Genomic DNA, 20,935 nt, shown 5'->3' with positions numbered 1-20,935 from the left:
GATACAGTGTCAGAGAGATGATGTGGCCCTTCTGCCAAAAAGGTTAGACACCCCTGCCTTAACTGAATCATCCCAGTACTGTATTTCCCATATTTTCTTTCTCCTCGTACCTGTAGATCCCTGTTCCTTCCAAATACTGCCCACATTTGAAAACCCAAATATTGAAGTCAAATGAAAGCATCATGCAAATGAGAGTGTGGCAATGTTTATAATTATTTTGAACCTTCAAAGGGATCAATTAATATGATGATGAGAATACGCCCACTGTGGTTGAGGCCCAAATGTACATTGTGCGTTTAACCTGAAAACACACCAGGCAAACTAATTGTAAATCAGGTATGGTATAGCTCATGTATAGTTCAGTGCAAAAGCATTGTGGAGGTGGACAGGATGCCACAAAGACTGCATTTGAAAGAAACCACTGGTCGTCCGGCCATGGGCAAATAAGTAGACCAGTTTTTTCTCAAGATCGTTATTCTGCTGTCAGCATGTCCGCCTTCTGTTTTAAATTTCCATTTGTGTACTATTAAATATATAACTAGTTGTTTTTTTAAACTGGACCAAAACAAAACTTTACTGATGATCTTTGTGATGTCACTGAATGTTATAATTTCCTTTAATTGATTTGAGCTGAAGCCCAGGATCATGGTTCAGTTATGCTTTAAGTTTCCTTTCTGTGTGATAAAAAATGTTGATTAAACCAAGGGCCCTCCCAAAACAGAGATGACAAATCATGCTACTGGAGTCTGACCACAGAAGCCGCCCCCACCCCTGGTTTTTTTTTCCTTGTGGACTAGCATGCATTTAGGACAAACTGCATTTGTCTAGAAGCACCTACTCCTGTTGTTTTCCTCACAAGATTGCCTCTTAAAGGGGAAAGTCCATAAGATTCACTAGTTTGTTTTAGCTAATATTGACATTTCTTTTGATTTTATACAGGTAGTGGTGGTTCGGGATTTGAGGGCCAAAGTCGCTACGTGCCTTCCTCTGGAATGTCTGCCAAGGAGCTGTGTGAGAATGATGACCTAGCAACTAGTTTGGTTCTTGATCCATACTTAGGGTTTCAAACACATAAAATGAACACTAGGTAATTTCCTTTGATTTATTTTCCTAGAAAATATGAAGCATTGGACATTTCAGTAGTAAAGAATAAATGTATTGCTGACAACTCTCAACTTGTAAAAATGGTATCTTTATAATGTAACAAATAGGAATCCAACTTCAGCCCAGAGTGTTTGGCTAAGTAGATTTTGGCTCTTGTAATTCAGACCTCCCATAATCCCCATTACCCATGTTCTGAGTGAGACCTACCATAAACAAGATAACAGAATTGCAACACTGTGCTACCAAAGTACTTACCTTCTCAGATAATTATAAGAGTTACCATCTTTTACTGCTCATGTGTTGACTTAGATCTCTCACTTATTGAGTGATATGAAAAAAATTATAACAAATAGTTGTATAATTACTGTTCACTGCCTTCTGTCATCCCGACTCACTTCCATTTAGGCAGTTTGCCTGGTGTGTGTGTGTGTGTGTAGTAATGATTGATTCAGTTTGCTTTAACGTGTGAACTTCAGCTTACATGCTGCATTTGCAAAGGAATTCTCTATGACTAGAATTCACATTTTTCTGCTAGCAATTACTACCTTAAACTCACAGTATATATAATGAGGTAGATGACTGTCTTGAAACCTTGCAGAAGTGTTTCTGGAAAAGAATAACTAATTTGTACTTTAAAAGTCAGCTGCTAAAACCTCTCACTGACATAACTTGGAGTTTTGAGTTTTTGAACAAAAATTCCAAGAAGAAACTTAAGAACTTAATTTCTTTGTAGCTGTTCTAGTCTTAATAGGGTGTTTGTGCTTGGACAAGTCACATTAAATTTAAAACCTTCTTTCATCTGTCAAAATTTTGGGAGCCTTAAAGTATTAGGAAAGCTATTTACTGGTTGAAATTTTCCTAGAATCTTTAGAGGTTCCTTTTCTTATGCCTGCGAGAAGACATTAAATATTCCATCAGTGACTCTTCCTACATTCTGACTTAGTGGGAGAAACTTCAAGTTTCTAAAATGTTGACTCTTATACCAATAAGCTTGTTTAGATAATACTCTGCCAAGACATGGTACAACAATATTTGGTTTTGACATTCCAGGACGTCTTGTCATTTGAAAGAAAATGATAGAGAAGTTCTAAGGAACACCTTTTGAATTATCCACAGAGCTTTTGAAAAGCAGGATCCAGTGATAAACTATTTTTTAAAATTTTCTTGTTTTTTAAAAAAGTTAATGATGCCCAGTTGTGTTCCCCCCTTGCATGAAATCCTGGCTGGGTTTGGTTTAGTAGTAGTTCATGACAAACCCTCACAACGATCATGTAAGGTAGGTGAGTCTAAGAGATAGTGACTGGCTCAAGGTCACTTAGGAAGCTTCATGGCTGAGCGGGGATTTGAACCTGGATCTTCCAGGTCCAAGTCCAGCTCTCAAATCACTACATCATCCTTTCAATACTTATTGAAAGTAATGCAATTTTTAATTACTAGAAGGGGAAGATATACCCGAGATATTAATATCCTTGGGTATGTTTTCCCAAGTTATCCATTAGCATGTGTGTGTGTAAGAGAATGATCAAGATCACAGCCTGGATAGATGAGTGTACAAGGCTGCATTTTGGTATACATCTACCTGGGACTAAGTTCTGTTGAACATAGTGGGAGTAAGCAAATATAGGGTTGTTCTGTAAGAAACCTGCTCCATAGAATCCCAATTACCTGAAGTACAGCACAATGCACCAAGGTGAAGGTTCTTGGGGCTGAGTAGAGTCCTTACTCAATCTAAATATGTGAGTTCTGGATTAGTTTCAGTGTCACATTTTCATGTGAGAATCCTAATTATCTCTGTGTCCATGCAAGATACTTTGATATGATATATCTAAAGCTGGGGTGTCCAAAAGATATTCCAGGAGATGTTTGGGTTGTGAAGCCGAAATTATTTAAAATTATTAAATGCGAATTGTCAGTATGTACACTCAAGGGCCTTAAATGCCTAGAACAGTTTCACTTGCTCACCTTGATTGAACTTGGAAAAAGATTTTTCTGTTTGTTACACATTAGGTTGTTGTTACCAGTTGTCTTTGAAGTCAATATTGTCAGAGTGACAGTATTGAAAGTTTGGTCTAAAGTTGGGAGAAGTACTTCCAGCAGCACTTGTGATGTGTTTGACTTTGTAGTCAGTATGTTGGGGCATTAGCAGTGTGGATAAAAAATTTTTAAAAATCAGATTTTATCCAAAAAACCATCAGAAGAAGGAAAGTTGTCACTAGTGCTATTTTGCAAACACTTGTGCACAGGCTTGTGCACAAGTTCACTCACTTCTGTTATAGGTAAGTTCTATAGTAGTGTCCATGATTCTGCTTGTAGAAGAGGTTGCACAAGTTCTTGCGCAAGAAGGGGAGCAACTCTGGATTTCATTTTACTTTTTTCATGTAACAGTCTAGTATGAGGTGCTAAGCACCCCAAAGAGCACCTTTTAGATCCATTTCAGTGTTTCTCCTTTTAAAATAACCTGATTTTAAAATTAAAATCTAAAATTAACACCAACATATCTCTTAAAAATGAAATTATGTTCCTTTTGTGAATGGCTGCTTTCCTTTGGAAAAGAGAAGTGAAAAGCTATCATATGCCGGTTCCCACACTGTGTTATGGGAAGAGACAAGCAAGTCGACATAGTTGTCATCTGTTCATCTGGGTGACTATTCTATACCTAGTAACTTATCTAATTCCTGCAACTGGCTCAATTGGTATGCTTTTCTATTATTCTACCTGCTGATCAAAAAATGTAGACATTTACCTTTCATCTGCACAGTACCTATTTTGTGGATGTGGAATTGGGTTAGAAAAGAACTGTAGAGCAAAGGGAAAAGGGACAAACTAAAGCAAAAAGGAACACTAGAAAGAAGCAGCAGTAGCATTCTGAGAGGGGGGCACAGCGCTGAGGTTTGCAGGACACCTCAACACATCATGTAAGCTGCCCCTCCCCCTCTCTGTCAGAACCATTCCAGGCGTCAAGAGAAATGTGGAAGAGACACCTCTGCACTGCTCTCACTGTCCAGACAGACTCCAGCAACAAGGGGGAGGTGCAGCTTACATGCACACTGAGGCGTCCTGCAAAACCTAGCGCCGTGCCCCACCTCTGGGAATGCTACTGAGAAGAAGCATCTTCCAACCAGTGTTTGTTCCAACCAGCACTTGTCCATAAAAACTTGTAAAACCTGCACAAGAGGGATCGTTGAGGATTATTTTGAAGAAATTTCTTCACTGAGGGAAGAAAAAGGAAAATGTTGATAAACAGCACAGCAAGAGGGTCAAAGCTTGGTTGCCAGAAAGTGACAACATTAAATCATAATGGATTGTATAGTATAAGTGAACTTCCATTGCCCTTTTCTCAGCACACTTGTCCTCAGTACCCCCCGGAAATCTGCTCCTGAGGATTGGAGGACTCTCTGGAACAGGATTGTGTGGGGTGCAGAGGAGTATGGGGAATTGGCAAAACCTTAGTACCCCTTAGTACCCCCTTAGTACCCCTTTTAGTGCAAACTAAAATGGTACACTTCTGTTTAAGGCTACAGCAGCTAATTAGGAGGCGTTTCTGGTAAATTTTGATGAGTTCATTATGACCCTCCCATGTGCCCCATAAAGATTACAGAACAGAAAAATCAACTTACAAATTTTTCTTTCTCCTGTCTCTTATTCCTATTCTGAAACTCTCAGTGAAAGGTCTCATTCATTTTATACCACACTCTTGAAGTGGATTGCAATCCTTTAAACAAATGTATAAAGAATTAAAAAATATTCCAGATAAATATAAAAGGTATATAGTCTAGCATAGTGCTGACTTGTACATGTTTACTTTTAAGGAAGCTCTGCTGTGTTCAATAGAATTGACTGCCAGGTGCATCTGCATAGAATTATAGCCATAATTTAATTTGAATACGTTGTATGTTGTGTTTTTAGAATATCAAGTTAATTTATGTATGGAGCATAGATCCTAAAGAGATCAATTTTTAGTCTCCCTAATGGTATATAATCTCAGAACAGAATTAGGGTAATATGCCATTGCATCTAAAGCACAGAGGATTATGTTCTAAGCGGTGCTCATGCAAGGAATCCCTTGCACCAAGTTGCACACTATTTTCAAGGTTTCCTCAGCCCTCAGGAGTGGTTTTGGGGAAAGCTACCCTAAAAGGGATGGGTGGAGACTTCGCACTCATACCGTTGTTTAAACACTTGCATACAACTTGGAACACCTTATTAACTTCAGAATCATAGGATTCAGTGGATTGTGGATGTTTAACTATCCAGGTTTTAGATTGCCATGATTTCGTTAGAAAAAAGTTTACAAAACTAACTCACCAAAGTTTTGGTTGAAGTCTTTTTTTCAGTCTTTTTACCAGTTTATTATGAACCTGTAGTTGGGTAGATTCATGTAGAATTAAAGATGGTAGCTTATGGGATTCAGCACATGCTAATATTAAGGTTTTTGCACCATGGCTACAGTACTTTACATAAAATTTATTCCTCATTTTGGAAAACCAACTCAGTCAGTTCATACCCATAATGTGCTCTGAAGGAAACTATGCAAGAACTGGCAGTGACTTTCATGATGGCCTCTGTGGGTCCGATTTTGAGTAGAATATCTTCCCCACTATTTAATGCAATTGGAGTTCATATGATGTGGTGATAAATGATCTGCTGGTGCAATTTTTTTTCAATAGGATCACACTTTCTCTACTCAAAATTTAAATCACTTTTAGGTTTGCAATTGAGTAGATATATTTGATAGAAATCTTTTGACTATTTCTTAAGAGTCAAGAGTTTAGTTTGTGAAAGCAAACTAAAGCAAATTAATAGTGGCTGCATGTATGATTTTAGGTTCAGGATACTCAGATTTATACATATTTTTATAGGCTGATGAATTGGTGTGGTTGGCTAGGTTTTATATATGTACTGCTCCCAGTGTGGAAGGGATTGTCACTCCCGATTTGGCCTTTTCAGCCACACTAGACGCTGTTCCAGAACCACCTTTCAGAGCGCGATACCATAGTCTTTCGAGACTGAAGGTTGCCAACATGATATTCAGCACAGTTTTAGAATGTTCATATGTATATTTAGTTGTCTCTGCTAGTCTGTGGCTAAAACAAATTATTAAACTACCACTAGTATCTGAGCATGAGCAAAACCCATCAACTAATGCATAGAACCCATCTGCTAATCCTCCCAGAGATTATTTTTGGGAGGGATAGAATTCCAGGTAACTTAGCATCTATTTCTAATTTTGACAACTGTGTGGCATCATGCAGTATCCCCAGTGGACTGTGTTAAAGAAGAAACTGTAAGATGTTCTTCAGAAATGGCATATTTGATTGTCTTGAATCAGTTAAAAGCTTTGCTCCTGTAGTTATTTCAAAGATAGTATTCTAGTATCAGGATACTAACCTAAAAATGAAGCCTGCCAGTTATGCAGCCAAAAATTTTGTTAATATCCATTTTAGTGTTTAACTCTTTAACTTTCTGTGTTAAGTTCTATGTTCTTTCTATAGCAGCATTCCTCAAACTTTGAGGGAGCTTAACTCCCTCAGTTAATCCTTGTAGGGAGGAACTAGGGAGGGGGGTACTTTCATATACATTCAAGGCTTGAATGTTCAGTAAAAGGTTTAGTAAAACCTTCTGCAAAACGCAAGTGCTTTGCAGCACTTTTACTGAAGATTCCAAGCTTCAGGGAGTGCTGCACAGGGCTCCCCTCACCTTCTGCAGCCCTACCTACTTAAATGTAATTTAATTGTGTTGGTAAAATAAAGGCTGCAATTATATATATACTTCTAAGTAGACATGCATAAGTTTGAGCTGTTAAATTTCAATAATTCTTGGAGTCATTCTGGTGGCTCTGCTTTATGTCTTAGATCTAAAATTATTCTCTGAAAATGGATAACAAAACTAGACGTGGTATCCCATATGTGACTTCCTATCTTGCACATGGGTGCTAATATCTCTCTACCCCATTACATAGTTATGACTAGTGGCATAAAGATACATTTACTTGCTTACCCTGCCTATTGAAATACCTTTCCTGATACATCCAGTAACTATATTCACCTGCAGCCTCATCACAGTGATTATGTACAGATGATCAGTATCCCAGTCAAGCTGCATCTTAGTTTGATGGTGCAGTAACTTACAGTCTGCTTACCTGTAACCATGTTTTGCCTATTGTTCTGGATTGCTAATTCCACAGTAGAAGGTTCTTTTTATCTTTGCAGATCATAGGAATGATTAATACAATTTTTAAACAGATTTTTTAAAATTAAAAATTATTTGGGAGCCATATCCATTTTATGTAATCTTGATTGACAGTGTACTTGCTTCCATTGTGTAATGTGGGAAGAAGCAAGCAGTCAAGTCTAGTTACCCCATGTATTAGTGCAGTGGTTCTTAAACCTTTTGTTCTCTGGAACACTTTACACTTATAAAGCATGTACTCGTAAAATGAGTTTTGAGGAGCTCTGCTGGCACATGTGCAGAGTCTTGGAGAGCCTCAGAATGCTGGCACATGCACAGAATAGTGCAGCATGGCAGAGTGGCCAATTATGGTGCACTTGTGAAGTCCCTGATGAGGTCTCAGGGAGCTCTAGGACTCCAAGGTACACATTTTGAGAAACACTGCATTAGTGTATTTAAAAGCATGCACAAGTCACTCCCATTTTGAGGGTTAAGTGTGCTATTTCAGTGCTTCTTACCCATATAACCCACATGTGTGGAGTGCTTCAGTTTACACTGCACCACTGCTAGTGGTTGACAAGAACCAGCACAGACTTCATGTTTGCACAGTTGACTTCCTGTAGTGAGTGCAGGATGCCTGCGAAAAGGAGGCTTCTGTCACTCTAATCCGGTGGTTTTCAAACTGGGGCGTTGCAACACCCCAGCCTGAGAGCCCTGTGCTGTTTTCCCTTAAGGGGGGGGGAGGCAGAGACATGATACCCAGCATCACACCTCTGATCGGGGCGCAGGGGCGTGCTGCCACTTACTACCGCCTGCAGCAACCTCCCGGGGATCAGGAGAGTCCAGTGCCAGCCTCAACAAGGCTCCCCACACAGTGCACAGCCCTCCAGAAGACGATTGTGACCACTTCCTGTTTCTCGATCGCAAAATCAAAAGTGGTTGTGGTTGCCTTCTGGAGTGCTCTGGGCATCGTGTCCCTGCCTTCCCCCTGCCTTTTGAGGCAAAGACTTATTGGCGGCTCTCAAACCTTCCCTTAGAGTTTGAGAACCACTGCTCTAATCTAGTACTTGGTCCACTTCCAGTTGTTAACAACCCCCAGTAATCTGCTTGGGATATAACACTCTAAATAAAAATATTTACAGCTCTGTAAATAAGAAATCTGATAGCCGTGATTCTGTTGTATGTTTTTCCTTTAATGCTCAAGTTGTGCAGAGCTTGGTGATAGCAGTATTCACTTTCATTTATAGGTCTGTCTCAGAAATGCAATTGTTTAAGACCTAATAAGTGAATAATGTGGCCTGATTTACTGAACTGGCTTCTTGTTGCATTTTAGGTTTCGACCAATAAAAGGAAGGCAGGAAGAACTCAAGGAAGTTATTGAGCGTTTTAAAAAAGATGAGCACTTGGAAAAAGCCTTCAAGTCCTTGACATCAGGTGACTGGGCCCGGCACTATTTTCTTAACAAGAACAAAATGCAGGAAACCTTGTTCAAGGAACATGTAGGTATATTTATACTTAAACCAAGTTCAGATTGTTAGTGTATAGCATTGAGGCTCTTGTAGATGCAAATTTAAGCTTAACTAACTTTATTTAGCCCCTAGGATATAAAAGACACTGAATAGCAGACTTGATGGAAGACAGTGGGAAAAGGTGAAACGAAAGGGGATAAAAGCTATTCCAGGATCAGCATAGTAGAAGCCATACAGTTGGGGTGGGAGAGAATGAGGAGGCAGCAGTTAGCAGAAGGAGCATGATAGAAATGGGGGGGAAATAGTTTGCCTTCTGGGACCACTGCCTACTCCTACCATTAGCTGATGCAAGTGTAATGCTTAAGGACAAGTGTTGAATAGATGTGGGCAGCTGGAAATTCTGAGTTTTCCCCTTCCGCTTTCTTTGAAGAGATAGTCTGCAACCCATTTTTGAAAAATAAATTGCATGTTGGATAGAATCTCAGAAATTGAGGGTTTCTTCTTTTGAAAAAGAAGATATTTTATCTTTTAAAGAGCTTGTTGGTCTTTGGTTGTAAAGGCTGTTGAAGTCAAAAATGAAGCAGCTATAAATATTATAGACTATGCCCTCTCTAGGAGAACTTGAAAAATCTGGGACTTGAAAAATCTCCTTCAAAAACTAGAATTTTAATTTTTTTTATTTGTCAAAATAACAAAGTATGAAGTTGGACAAAGCTAGGATCAGAAGCTGGTTACTGGGAGCCCTGAAATCTGGTGTGAGCACATTAGCATTCTAGTGAATATTTTGCAGTACTTGAAAACAGTCTTTTCCCAGGTGGAGAATGCTGGAATTACTGGTAGTTGAAAATGGATGAAACAGAGTGGATGCAATTGTTCATGTGTCCCTGTCAGGTAGACTTATAAAGAAGTGTTTAAATTTTTTCTGCTCACTGTAAACAATTTTATAGAATGCACTTTTCACCTGTAGTCATTTTACTGTGAAGTTTTGTGAAGAGATTAGCTGAGTTTGAGCTTGGGTATAAGTATACAGTTTCATTCAAAACAGTGCAACAGTACTACTTAGCTGTTGTTTTTTTTTCTGTTGCAGGTATTTATTTATTTACGAATGTTTGCAACTGACAGTGGATTTGAGATATTGCCATGCAACCGCTACTCATCAGAGCAAAATGGAGCCAAAATAGTTGCAACAAAAGAGTGGTAAGCATTACCATTGCTATATTGCTGCTATACCAAATTTTCATGATAGATTTTTTAAAATACAAAATTTACTGTTGGGGGAGATGTGAAAAGCCCCCTTTTCATGCAGTTGTTCACATCTGTTCACAGCCATCATTACCTGGATCTGCTGCTGCTTTGGTACTACTTATTTACTTGAAAGGACCTCTTTTAGAGGGATCCTAGCTCCTTGAGCATTCATCTGTCCTCGGAAGGGCATTCAAGTGCACATTCATGCCAATTCTCCCTGTTTTGCTGTGCCGCAGCGGTTTCATTGCCCCAGCAATTGGGCAACTCCCCCCTTTCCATACATGTAAGATTCCCCCCCCCCAAATCACTGAAAATGGGCACATATGGAAGGGGGTAGTCATGTTATGGAACTCCAGGCATGACTTAGCGAACTCAGGCAACTATACTAAAGGTTTCCTAAACCCACTGGGTGTTCAGACATGGTTTTTTCTTTTTAACTGCATTTCAAAGCCAGTTTATGATACAGCATCAGGATCTGTTCAAAAACAAAACAATCTTAGTTTTTTAAATCATAGTCTGTTATCTGACTTTAATTAAAGTAGAACAAAATTAAGTGGCAAACCTCCAACAACAAGTAAGAGAATATAATTGCAAGTGTGAAGAATATGAAAGTTAAATCAAACATAAATGTCTAAAAAGTTTGGTTGTTTAGTGGCCTCTTTGCAGAAATACCTCTGAGTCCTTTGAATTGCTATTAGGTTTCAAAAATTTTGAAAGTGACAACTAGAAGAAATTACTACTCAATTAGATTTTCATTTAGAAAAATCAAACCCTCTTGACAATCAGGATGCTGTAGATAGGGTGAAAAATTTTCTTTGCCTGCCAAGTGGAGTAAGTGAACAAAGCAAACACAATGCAGCCACTGAACACTATTTAGTAGTGTTTAAGGGTAGCATTGCCTCGACCCTCTTCTCCCCCCCTGAAAAGTTTTTACTTTGTAGAACACATTCCAGTATTTATGGAATAGTATGGCTAAAGTGTATACATATTTAAGAATGTATACTCTTTAGCCATTCTTTCCAACCAGTGGTACATGTGCTACTAGTGGCTACACTTATTACTCTGTAAGTTACTCTCAGTGTGTGTGAAGCACCACTGTTGTCATAGGAGCTGTGTGATGTTGCTTTGTCTGAGCCCACCGTGCCAGAAGTGATGATTGCTGGGGCAGTAAGGTGTGGCTGTGTGACAACCCAGGCCTCACCCTCCAGAAGTGATGCAGTTTAGGTAAGAAAGGAAGAAGAGGGCAGAGTGGGGGAGAAACCAGGAGGTAACAACAACTGTAGAAGCTGCTGCCTTGCTGCAGAAATAATTGTGTGATGAGCTGCTCATTTTACCCACTCAGCAGCCATCCCTGGAGGCAGTGGTACTTGCAAATACCAATGCTTGCTACAGTGGTACTTGCACCCCCCAAGGTGGAAAAGCCCTGATCTCTAATTAGTTTTTTTAAAAGGGGTGGAGTCAGACTGGAAACATAATACACAAACTGAGAACTTTTTCCCCCTGGGTCCGTAGTGGAGAATATTTAAAAAAAAAAAAAATTCTGCCAAGATTGAGTGTGATTCTAAGAACATGAGTTCACAGATTTCTAGCTACTAAAATCTCCAGATAATCAGATTTCCAATAACTAATGGCTACTAAAATGCTGGGAGAAGTTTCAGTTTCTGAACCCAACAGTGGAAAAGCTGATGGGTAGATGTACAGGATTTTTATTGTCACTCAAAGCAATCTTAGGCAATAACCACATAGATTTTAATGGATTTAAATCTGCATGAATTTGTATACCATAACAAAATTGTCCCAAAGGGGGAAAAAAACATTCTATTTGACCTTAGATTTTGTATGCCTGTGTTACAGCATCTTGGAAGAATGTTTCCTCCTTTGTGACTGAAGAAGGCCTCTTCTAGGAAGATACGTGCCGCCATGAATATTTAAATAGTTACATGGAAAATTTAAATAGATTTCTGAGTACCTAATTGGGATTAAAGCCAAAAGATTTTCAGTGAATTAATGTAACTGATTAGCAGCCCAATCCAAACGGACCTCAGCACCAAATGGACCTTTTCTGCTGGAAGTCACAAAAGTGCCACAAGGCGCATTTGTGCCACCTGGCGAGTAAACGGTGCCAGTGGGGAGGCCTGACATGGGGCTTCTCAAATCTGTACCAGCACTGATATGAGAAGCCCCATTGAGCAGGCTGCGGAATTACTTGGGCTAAGGGGACAAAAGTCCCTTTTCCTGAGGAGACCTCCAGTCTGCTCAATTCCAGCTCAGGAGCCACCGGTAGCCATTTAGCGCCACTTCTCCTGTTCTGGATAGGATTGGGCTGTAAATGTTGCAGTTCTTGTTTTCATTTGCCAAATACGGTCCTATATCCAAGTTTCAAGTTGGGTCACAGAATGTTTTTTTTCCATTTGTTAATGTATTCTTCACTGGAAAAAGATCCCATTTAATAACTTTTTGATCACTCTTGAAATAGTTTGTTCTTCATTCATTAGGAAACGAAATGACAAGATAGAATTATTGGTGGGCTGCATTGCTGAACTCTCTGAGCTAGAAGAGAACATGCTGCTCAGACATGGAGAGAACGACTTCAGTGTCATGTACTCAACACGGAAAAACTGTGCTCAGCTGTGGCTTGGTCCAGCTGCATTCATCAATCATGGTAAGCAGCTAGCAAAGGAAATGCAGTAGGACTGTTGCATTAAAAATGAGTTTTTAATCTATTTTTGACTGGAATTTCAGCCTAAATTTAATTAGAATGAACAAAATTGCATTGAGGATGAGCTGCATTTTTCTTGTCTAATATTGTCTAGTTAACTGTTACCCTGCACATGCCCACTCTTGTCTGATCTTGGAAGCTAAGCAGGGTCAGGCCTAGTTAGTACTTGGATGGGAGACCACCTGGGAATACTGGGTGCTGTAGGCTGATACCATAGTCTTTCGAGACTGAAGGTTGCCAACCAAACCACCAACTGAGTTTTATAATGAATTATGAAATCAGTATGAAACCTTACTTTAGATATCTGTAACTATTCATGTTTCAGGTCTTAACAGCAGTTTATTGATTTTATCTTTTGGACCTTTTTTCAGATTGCAGACCCAATTGTAAGGTAAGTGTTGAGCAAGCATTAAAACCACCCAAATTCATTTTCTGCATATGGAAATATTCTAAAATTATTTCTCAATCTAATTGCCTAATTAAAAATAAGTTATTTTTCCTATATAGTTTGTGTCAACTGGCCGGGATACAGCATGTGTGAAAGCTCTGCGAGATATTGAACCTGGGGAAGAAATTTCTTGTTACTATGGAGATGGGTTTTTTGGAGAAAATAATGAATTCTGTGAATGCTACACATGTGAAAGGTATGTTGTGACCATTCTAAAAATGTTGTAAAAATAGTGTAGTTGAGCTGCACAGCTGCATGGGTGTATAGTTAAAGTTTGCCTGCAATTAGAAGTTGTATGGTTGTATTTGTAACAGAAAAATGGTTTTTGTTAATATACAGTGATGCCACCTGTGCAGGAAGAATTCCTGATACCTCTTGCTTTATTGGGCCATTTCTGATATACTTTTGAAAGACGATTGAAAAAGCATACTAGACAAGGCATATGAAAACTACACTGCTTTGAATAGTGGGCGTGTGTGTTGTGGCCTAAGGTTCTGAAACTCCCTATGCTTAAAAAAGCATAAATTGAAAATATTTGCATGAACTTGGTTTTACCTAAATGTATATTGGCCTAATTACTATTTCCTCAGATACAGTTTTTTTACTGTTATGTTTAGAATTCTTAATGTGTATTTTCTCTTATAGACGTGGAACTGGTGCTTTTAAATCAAGAGTGGGACTGCCTGCACCTACTCCTGTGATCAATAGCAAATATGGACTTAGAGAAACAGATAAGCGTTTGAACAGGCTTAAAAAGTTGGGTGACAGCAGCAAAAATTCCGACAGCCAATCTGTCAGCTCTAACACTGATGCAGATACCACTCAGGAAAAAGCTAATGCAAGTAAGCAAGGAGAGATTTCTTTTTCTTTAAACATTCTCATCTGGTGATTGTTGTCTTTTAAAGAAGACCCAACATTTGGGTCTCATTAGAGCTGATTCATTCAATCAGATCTTGAGGGTTTGAGTGAATTCTGTTCCCAAACCATTATTTCCCTTTAGGCCTCTGAAAAGAGAAACAACTATTTCAGGCCCTGTGGTAGCTGAACCTTTGATGAAAGTGCCTAGAACAGGAGGCATTGTGATATAATTGAGGCTTTAAACCTAATTGAATGACTGATACCTTGTACTAGGAGTGTGTTTCAATGTTATTGTGTCTTTTTAGCTTTAAAATATCCCATTTAATTAAAAAAAACAACCAAGATTGATTCTAGAATTTGGAGATAGAAGAAGGGCAATAGGTCAAATAGGCTTGGCAAATAATTTTAAGCTAGCAAGTTGTGTAGCAAATAACTCTTTACGTTTCAGAAATGTAATTATCTTTTTGTCTTAAGGGAATTTATACTCTTCACTATGGTCACTTTGATGAGCAGTTGACATTGTTTTATTATCTAGGCGTAAGTAATGGTCATGTGCAGTTTATACGGATTCACATTTTTGTTTGGTGTCATGCTGCTAGCTTTCACTTATTTTAGAGTTCTCTTATGAAGTTATTGCCAACTTGATTGAGAGACAGAATTGCTAAAGTATTTGAGTTTTACATGACTGTACTATAACATCTAACTTTTTCTGGATATAAAATTTTCAAATCATCCTAGGCAGGACATGTGTTGAGGTGGATCCTCATTTGTGCAAGCAGAACAAAAATTGTTTAAGGGATCTGTCCTGCCACCTCCTTCCCACAGCTTCCCACACCAAAAAATCTCTGTTCAGTTGCTGGGAATTCTCTCTCCTCCAGTGTCCCATCCCACCCTCTTCCTGCAGATCTCCCAATCCTGAATAGAGGCTTTCCAGAATGCACAAGTGGCAGCTGTTGGAAAGTAACCTTGCTTGAGCTTAATTGCACTTGCACAAGTTAGGATCTATCCTGTTGCTCATAGGTAGTCAGTAATTTGTTCTGTATTATTTGTGAGCTTTTTAACACTAGCTTTTCCTTAGAGAGATCTTCAATTTATCCACATGGATAATGCAAACAACAGTTATCTGCATAAGAAATTGAATAGGATGGGGATCCTGATGATCCCTTTTCAGTGGTTGAGAAAAACGACTATACTCACTGGTATAATACTATCTGTGATCACTAGGACTATACCAGTGTATAGGAGTGCTGAGTGACTTTAGTGAGGAGCAGCATGAGTTACAGAAGTGGCTTTAAAATAGCAGGCGGAAAGCTTACACGGAAGTTGCCATTGGAGAGATTCACCATTTAAAGTCATTGTTAACACCGTTTTAGATTTGAGTAAGCAATATTAACACTTTATGCTATATGTAGCCCCCTGCAACAAACACAGCCCCTGTTTACATACATACAGGCAAAGCATTGCTACTGCTACTACTACTTGAAATTCTGACATTATTATGTTTGATCTTGCAGCTAACCGCAAATCTTCAGTTGGTGTAAAAAAGAACAGCAAGAGCAGAACATTAACAAGGCAGTCTATTTCAAGAATTCCAGCTTCATCAAATTCTACCTCATCCAAACTAACTCATCTAAATAATTCCAGGGTACCAAAGAGACTGAAAAAGCCTGCAAAGCCTTTACTTTCAAAGATAAAATTGCGAAATCAGTGCAGAAGGCCAGAGCAGAAAAATGCATCTAGAAAACTCGAAATGGGGAACTTGGTTCTTAAAGAGCCCAAAATAGTCCTGTACAAAAACTTGTCCATTAAGAAGGAAAAAGAAACAGAGGGACCAGTGAGAGTGGCAGTTTCTGGTGGCTGCTTAACGAGGCATGCAGCTCGAGAATACAAACTGAATTCAGTGGAAGGTGCTCATGAACCTGGGGAAGTATCACCCTGTACATATATAACAAGGAGGTCAATGAGAACGAGAATGAATTTGAAGGAGACCTCTGACTTAAAGCTTGAACCAAATATGCTAAATAGCTATAAAAATAACTTGACTGGCATGCGAACCAATAGTGTGGAGCAGCAATCTCATGTGATGCATGAGAGTGATCAGGTGCATGTGTCATCACATAAGGGGGAGGGTAGGTGTCAGAAGAACGACAGGGTTGTGGCCAAAAAGAAATCCCGGCAAGGAAGACTTGTGAAGCCATCTACAAAAATGGAGGAAACGGATCCTGCACATAACTTGCCTGGCAAAGACAAAGTGCCAGATTTAATCAGTTCACGTTCTAACCTAGGAGAGATTAACAATGTAGTGGATTCAGCCATTGGATATCAAGACTGTATTCCTGCATCTGGTGGCTGCTCCATTGTGACGTCAGACACTTTCAAAGCAAAGGACCGTTTTAGAACTGCAAAAAGCAAAAAGAAAAGGCGAATCACAAGGTATGATGCACAACTAATTCTTGAAAACAGCTCTGGGATTCCAAAACTGACTCTGCGGAGGCGGCATGATAGCAGCAGTAAGACAAATGACCAAGAAAATGATGGAATGAATTCATCAAAAATAAGCATCAAACTAAGTAAAGACCATGAGAAAGATAATAACTTATATGTAGCAAAGCTTAATAATGGGTTTAACTCAGGATCAAGTAATAGTTCAACGAAATTGAAAATACAGCTAAAGCGAGAAGAAGAAAACAGGGGTGCGTATTCTGATGACCTCCATGAGAATGGTGTGTGTTGTAGTGATCCTCTTTCTCTGTTAGAGTCACGGATGGAAGTCGAAGATTATAGTCAATATGAAGAAGAAACTGTAGATGAATCTTCATCTACAGAGGAAGAAGAGGAGGAAGAAGATGACTATGAGGATGATTTTGAAGACGATTTTATTCCTCTGCCTCCAGCTAAGCGATTAAGGCTTATAGTTGGCAAAGATTCAATAGACATTGACATTTCTTCCAGGAGGAGAGAAGATCAGTCTTTAAGGCTCAATGCATAAGCTTAGAGGTCTTAAAACTGAACAGGAAGTCCATTTTTTAAACAATTCCAGTCAACTATTCCTCAGTTTATGAACTTTCTGAAAATGTTAGTGGAAGCACTTCTTTATTGTTTATTCACTTATATCAACATAATATTGTAGAAAGTGTACAGCATACTGACTCCTTAAGTCATTTGTGCAGATTTTTATTGTACTTTTTAATAGCCTTCTTATGTGCAATTCTGAGTTAGAGAAAATGCTCTATTGTAAAATAAAGGCTCAAGCAAAATTACAGAACGGCATCAAATTTTTCCATGCAGGATAATTAAAATCACAATAATGTGACTACACAATTATTTTTAATTTCTGAGAGCATTACTTTGCTCTTATGTCTGACTAAAATTAATTTTTAAAAAATCATAGTTGCAACATATTAAGGTTTCTAGTACGTTAATATCACCAGCAATGAACTACAGCTTTTCCGTTTATTTGCTAGATGTTTTCCCCCCTTTGGAGTTTGTCGGTTTTAACACTGTATGCTGTCCCCAGACGTACTGTTTGTGGCCTTTGTTATAGTAGCAAACCGTTGGTTGGAAGTCAAATTGATTTCTTTAACAAAAAACAAAAGGTGTTGACAGTTTGCTGACTTTTAGTACATTATATGTACAAGGGTATCAGTATGCAGAATACAAGTTTGGATATGGTGTATTTATTTCTTATGTAAATTAAAACACCTTGTATTTAACACTTTTTCAATACTTTTAGATAAAATTGTTCTTTGCAAGAATGATTGGTGCTTATTTTTTCAAGAACTTGCTGTGAAACAATGTGATTATAACAGGCAACATTTATCCAATGAACTGCAGCTATCCTAATTGGATCCTCATAGTTTTCTGTTGCACTTGTAAAATGCTACAAGGAATTTAAAGAAACCTATTCACTTTAACTTATGATAGTTTTATGAAACTTAAAGAAAAACCTAAGTCACAGCTTTTGTTCTGTGGTAATCTATAAAAATGTTTGTCTTTTGAGATTCGGTGTAAAGGACTGAAAAAATGTATATGTTGTAAATATTTGTGTGTTGTGCGAAATTTTGTCATAAAAAATTGATAACTTACCAGAAGGGTTTTTAAGTTTAGAAATACATTCATGCCAATAAATAGGAAATTATAAACCTAGTTTTAACCTCTTACCAGTCGACTTTTTCTTTTTCGTTTTAGCTCACCTTTTGAGATTTCAAGAATCTCTGTGTGCACTTTTTTAAAGCTTCATATTTTTTAGAGTTAGGGTGAGCTATTGGTAAAGAATAAATTGATTTCTAAAACTATGAAATTAACAATTTATTTGAACTGACATTTCAAATGGTTTTTAGTTGGCATAAAAATACATATAATCAGGGCTGTTCATCTGTTGCAGTTCTGTGCACAGAAGCTCATAAAGAATCTTTTAATAGGGGGCAGAATTCCTGAGAACTTTAGCTTGCTTTTGACATTTTTCTGGGCCATGTGATTGTGGATGTAGGTTTGCAGGTAATCCTTCCCAATAAATGCATGTATGTGAACTCCTCCTGTATGCAGATTGGACCCTCCATTGAAATGAAAAGGGGCACTCTTGTGAACACAATTGTTCGCATGTTTTCTTCTCAAAACTATAAGCAGTTGGTGTGTTGGAGCAAGTGTCTGTAGAAAGCTGTAGAACATACTGAATAGAGCTTCTGTATATGGCTACCTGCTCCATTCTCATTGCCTCCAATCATTTCCACTTTTATATACATCTAGTTACTCATGCAGCCCAATGCTAACCTGTCCTTGAGCAGGCAGGCTACTGGGCCTGCACTGCATCCAAGGCAGGATTGGGGCTGAAAGCGGCTCATCCTGGGGCAAGGGGAATCTCTTTCCCTTACCCTGGGTAAAGCAGCAGCAGCCCCAATAGGGCTACTCGGATCTGCGTTACCTCAAGAGGTAGCGCAAATTCAAGCAACCCAGGACTGCCCCAGGCTGCCCGGGAACAGGGTTATGATCTCACATAACTGCTGGATTCTGGCCCCGCCTCCCTTTCCCTGCTTGCCCACCCTGGGAATTTCCATCGCCTGTCCTCCCTCTGCCCCGAAACACCTCCTTTCCCCTTCCTCCCTGCTCTCCCCACACACACACCCTGACTCCTGCGTTGACGAGCTTGGCCAACGCAATGACCTGGATCCGGCACGGGGAGGCCAGCACAACCCCTCGCAATGACCTCCCTGACTCTTAAGTCGATGCAAACATGCCTTATGGCATGATTGCGACACCCTGGGGTCAGCACAAGTGACTTGTGCCGGCCTAACCCAGGGTTAGGATTGTGCCCTTAGGGCACAATATTAACCAGGTCTACTCAGAAGTAAGTCCTATTTTGTTCAGTGGGGCTTACTCTCAGGAAAGTGTGGTTAGGATTGCAGCCTTAATTAGCTTTCTTATCCTGTTGCCAATACTATGCCCTCAAATTTCAGTGTCAAACCCAGGTATCAGTCTAAAACAAGGCATCCCAATCAACATTGTACACAATAATATTTATGTGTATTTGGAATTTAGTTTGGGTTTATTCTTGTTTTCCTGGAAAATAAATTGGTTTTTATTTGAAGGTATAACTTCTTTTTATTCTGGCACCAGTTGATAAAACAATTCTACCTGGATTCTTATGTTACCTTGGTTGTACGGAGCTACAGCATTATCTCTTTCCTGTGCTGCTGGGCTAACCTGAGAAACCCTGGATCATGCAGACTAAGCTTAGATTTTTCCTTCTTGTGATACCCATTAGCATAGAAAGGAGCAGCACTCTTGTGATGCTGAAGTAATGTGATAGTACAAATTTTGTTTACTTCACAGTTGATGAAGAGTGCAGTGGAATATTATGGAACTCCACAATATATTTTTGTGAAACACTACCCTTAAAGTCTTGTGCTCCCTCCAATATGTTTCAGAAAAATAAAAGCAAATTAGCGGCCCCTCTTTTCTAGTTAATGAACTGTCCTTGGCCAATTTTGTGCCATTACAGAAAACATTTTACTTTAAATGGGCTGGGGTATAAAAATCAGCAGAGGCACTGTCAGAAGATTGAAAAACCACTGCGTTCAGATTTCCCAGCAGCTCTAAACACTTCTGTGCATTGGAAATGAAGTTGGTTGATGTCGAAAAACTTGCTGTCCACACCAAACTTTTAAAATTCTAGTTGGGGTTTTGCTTTGGAAATTGGAAGTTTCATCATTTGTGTTAGAATGACAAGACTAAGTTATTGAAATTTCATTTCAAGTGCTGCAGATTTAACACTTTATTTCAAATTTGTTTCAGTTCTAGTAAAAATAGGATTATGGTACTGAAATTAGTTTCTGGCATTCATTTTTCCCCCAACTTATGCTATCACTGGCATGTTAAAAATGCAATAAATATAATTGAATTATATCTGTAATATTAATGATCAATGGGTATCTTTTAATATTGATTGTTTAAAGGGTTTTCTTCAGTTTGGGCAGTATGCTGTTGGTATTGAATAGCTCTAACCCTTGCTCCGAGCTGTATCCAGTATATAAAATGGAAACTTCAAAAAGTGTTACAAGAGAATTAGTGTACACAGTGATCAATTTTTCATTTGTGCCAAAATTGATTTGAAATAAACGGGACCAAAGGGGGGAAATTGGAATTTTAAACTCATTAAATACTGAGCTGGCTCTGAACAAGTTTTTACCTGCTTGAATTTTTTCTGTGATGATGCTCATCTTTGTGAAATTGATTTGAAAAGTGGAGACTGTGCATCCTACTCAATGGAACACATGCTATTTCTTGTTTTTAAGCACAAACCTGATTGTTGTGGAGACAACCATACCAAACACAGTATTGCTGATGGAAGGATTTATAGCACCATATTCAACTGTGTCTGAGTGGCCAGGATGCCAGGCAAGAGCGAGACAACTAGAAGTAAATGAT

The 20,935-nt window shown here is 38.8% G+C and overlaps 1 protein-coding gene across 3 annotated transcripts in view; it reads left to right on the top strand.

Annotated features, from left to right (window-relative positions):
• KMT5B (lysine methyltransferase 5B) overlaps positions 1-20,688 on the top strand; it is a 36,054-nt gene extending 15,366 nt beyond the window's left edge. For all 3 annotated transcript variants that reach the window (XM_066611093.1, XM_066611089.1, XM_066611082.1), the window contains 8 exons: positions 940-1,087; positions 8,606-8,771; positions 9,829-9,938; positions 12,482-12,648; positions 13,077-13,096; positions 13,213-13,349; positions 13,799-13,995; positions 15,526-20,688. In XM_066611093.1, the coding sequence (XP_066467190.1) occupies positions 940-1,087; positions 8,606-8,771; positions 9,829-9,938; positions 12,482-12,648; positions 13,077-13,096; positions 13,213-13,349; positions 13,799-13,995; positions 15,526-17,000 (2,420 nt within the window). In that variant the 3' untranslated portion in view covers positions 17,001-20,688. The remainder of the gene's footprint in view (positions 1-939; positions 1,088-8,605; positions 8,772-9,828; positions 9,939-12,481; positions 12,649-13,076; positions 13,097-13,212; positions 13,350-13,798; positions 13,996-15,525) is intronic.
• The last annotated feature ends 247 nt before the right edge of the window (positions 20,689-20,935 follow it).

Source organism: Tiliqua scincoides, chromosome 1 (genome assembly GCF_035046505.1).
Source record: "Tiliqua scincoides isolate rTilSci1 chromosome 1, rTilSci1.hap2, whole genome shotgun sequence".
Lineage (NCBI taxonomy): Eukaryota > Metazoa > Chordata > Lepidosauria > Squamata > Scincidae > Tiliqua > Tiliqua scincoides.
The sequence above is the reverse complement of the archived record's forward strand: the minus strand, read 5'-3'. Positions and strand labels throughout refer to the sequence as shown.